The sequence below is a fragment of the Nestor notabilis genome, unplaced genomic scaffold (genome assembly GCF_000696875.1).
Source record: "Nestor notabilis isolate BGI_N333 unplaced genomic scaffold, ASM69687v1 scaffold19354, whole genome shotgun sequence".
NCBI classification, from domain to species: Eukaryota; Metazoa; Chordata; class Aves; order Psittaciformes; family Psittacidae; genus Nestor; species Nestor notabilis.
The window spans coordinates 1-2,566 of NW_009924516.1; the positions used below are offsets into that span (position 1 = coordinate 1).

At 58.8% G+C, this 2,566-nt stretch overlaps 2 protein-coding genes across 2 annotated transcripts in view; one reads left to right on the forward strand and one right to left on the reverse strand.

The window, feature by feature from the left end:
- Nucleotides 1-616: 616 nt before the first annotated feature.
- LOC104404256 (leucine-rich repeat-containing protein 14-like) lies at nucleotides 617-1,187 on the forward strand (the record flags this gene model as incomplete). The annotated part of the gene is made up of 1 exon (XM_010012642.1): nucleotides 617-1,187. A coding segment is annotated over one exon (571 nt), but the record flags the coding sequence as incomplete, so codon positions are not given.
- A 902-nt stretch (nucleotides 1,188-2,089) lies between these two features.
- LOC104404257 (chromosome unknown open reading frame, human C8orf82) overlaps nucleotides 2,090-2,566 on the reverse strand; it is a gene marked incomplete at its 5' end in the record, with an annotated part of 1,373 nt that continues 896 nt past the window's right edge. Inside the window, one exon of the mRNA XM_010012644.1 lies at nucleotides 2,090-2,566. Coding sequence (XP_010010946.1) covers nucleotides 2,090-2,566 — 477 coding nt within the window.

The following is a 2,566-nucleotide window of genomic DNA, read 5'->3' on the forward strand; positions in this document are numbered from 1 at the left end:
GTGAGTTCTGAGAGGGGGGAGCGTGGGGGGACATCACGAGGTTCAGGGAGGCCTGGATGTGGGTTGGGTAATTCCAAGCAGAAATGGGCTGGGATGGATGGAAATGGGTGGAAGTGGATGGGGGGGGGGTGGGGGGGGTGATGGATGGATGATGGATGATGATGGATGGATGATGGATGATGGATGGATGATGGATGATGGATGATGGATGGATGATGGATGGGTGGATGGATGGATGGATGGATGGTGGATGGATGGATGATGGACGGAGTAGCCCTGAGGAGGACTTTAGGGTGCTGGGTGTGGAGAAGCTCCCCATGATGTCCAGCTCTGGGGCAACACCACAATCCCTGGCAGTGTTCAAGGCCAGGTTGGACACAGGGGCTTGGGGGCTGCCCGGGGCAGGGGTTGGAGCTGGAGGAGCTTTAAGGTCCTTTCCAACCCAAACCATTCCCTGATCTTGGTGGAGCAAATCCCCAACTCCAGGTGGGATTTACAGCTCCTGGTTTGGGTTTTGCTTTGGGAACCATCCTCACCCCATTGGTCAACAGTTCACTACGAGGTTGAACCAGGTGGCTTTGGTGTCGTCACGGCTCCTTCTCCCCCTTCCCACCAGGAACCTGGAAGCTCCTCTGGAAAGCCTGGAACTGGCCTTCTGCTACCTCCTTCCCGGTGACCTCACCTTCCTGTCCCAAAGCGTCCACGCTCCAGCCCTGAAGAAGCTGGACTTGAGCGGCCACCACTTCACCGAGACCCTTCTCCAGCCCCTGTGCTCCCTCCTGGAGAACTCCTCCTCCCTCATGCACCTGGATCTCATGGAATGCCAACTCACGGACTCCCGCTTGGAAGCTCTTCTCCCGTCTCTTTGCCGTTGCTCCCGGCTCCGATGCTTGGGCCTCTTTGGCAACCCTCTGTCCACACCGGGTCTCAAGACCCTGTTACGCCAAACCTGCGTCCTGCAGGACCTCTGCCTCGTGGTCTACCCTTACCCCGTGGACTGCTACAGCCGGGACACACCGCGGCCACCGTCGGCCTCCTCCGGGATCTTGGAGGACACTTTGGATGAGGAGCGTTTCACCGCCGTCAGCGCCGAGCTCTGCCGGATGCTGGTGAGCTCCGGCAGGGACAACGCCGTGTGGACCGCGAGCCTCTGCCACCACAGCACCCTCGACTACTTCGCCCTGTGAGCCCACGGCCCCGCTCCCACCCCGAAACTGGGGGGTCCCCTTGTTACGGAGCCTCTTGGGCAGCTTCCCTGAGCTTCCTCCTCGTTTTGGTGCCACTCTGGCACCTTCTCCAGGTCATCTCCTCGTTTTGGAGCTTTGTTGGCATCTCTACAGGGTTTTCTCCTCGTTCTGGAACTGTTTTGGCACCTACCTGGGCTTTTCTCCTCATTTTGGAGCTGTTTTGGCACCTTCTCCCTGAGGCTTCTCCTTGTTTTGGTGGGTTTTGGCACCTCCCTGAGGTTTCTCCTCGTTTTGGTGCCACTTTGGCAACTTCTCCCTGAGGTTTTCTCCATGTTTTGGAGCTTTTTTGGCATCTGCCTGAGGTTTCTCCTTGTTTGGTGGGTTTTGGCATCTCCCTGGGGTTTTCTCGTTTTGGTGTCACTTCGGCACCTTCCCCTGGGGTTTTCCCCCTCATTTTGGTGCCTTTTTGGCACCTACCTGGGGGTTTCTCCTAGTTCTGGTGCTGCTTTGGCACCTTCTCCCTGAGGTTTCTCCTCATTCTGGAGCTCTTTTGCCACTTTCTCCCCGCTGCTCCCACCACGTCTCCGGAGCCGACATTCCAGCTCCGACATTCCTCCTTACCCGGGTTCATTAACACAAGAGATTCCTTAATAAATCCTGTTGCTTGGAAGGGCTCATGGCAAAGAACCCGGCACCGCGGCGCCGTTTATTGTCACACTCCCCCAGAACCCCACCCTCAGGTCCCATCCCCACATCCCATCCCTGCATCCCGAATTCCCATCAGGAATCAGCTCAGTGCCCCTGGTTTAAGCTTCTTTAGGTGGTCTTGGCCACCATGGTGGTGGCACCAGACCAACTCTGGGCTCCGACTGGTGGCGATGGGGACACTGGGGATCCCGGGCTCAGCTCTGGCACGTGGAGATGGGAATATCCGAGGATTCCCTGGCACTTCCAGCACGGAGCAACGGCAGCAACTCCTCAGTGAGCCGGTAACTCCGACCTTCCCATAGGAAGTGTGTTGGCGGCTGCTCCTGCCCGTGGTCATACTGGAAGCTGGAGCTCCATTCCAAAGCCAGCGCCGAGCGCACCAGCCCCACGCCGCCGGATTTGGCCGGTGCCGGATGATAGAGCCGCCCGTTTTCCGGGAATACCATCAGCTTTTCCGGTTGGAATGGCACCACCAGGCGCTCCCCACCGCCGCAGTAGGAGAGGAGCCGGGAATCTCCGGGCAGGAGGTGGGTGAAGACGATGGGACGATCCTCGCAGCGCAGGAAGTTCCGCTCCCGCCCGCACCGGGATAGGAACGGGAATTCCGCCTCGTAGCGCCCGCTCCGGTTGTGCTCCAGCTGCTTGAAGAAGACGCTCCGGCATGCAACGTC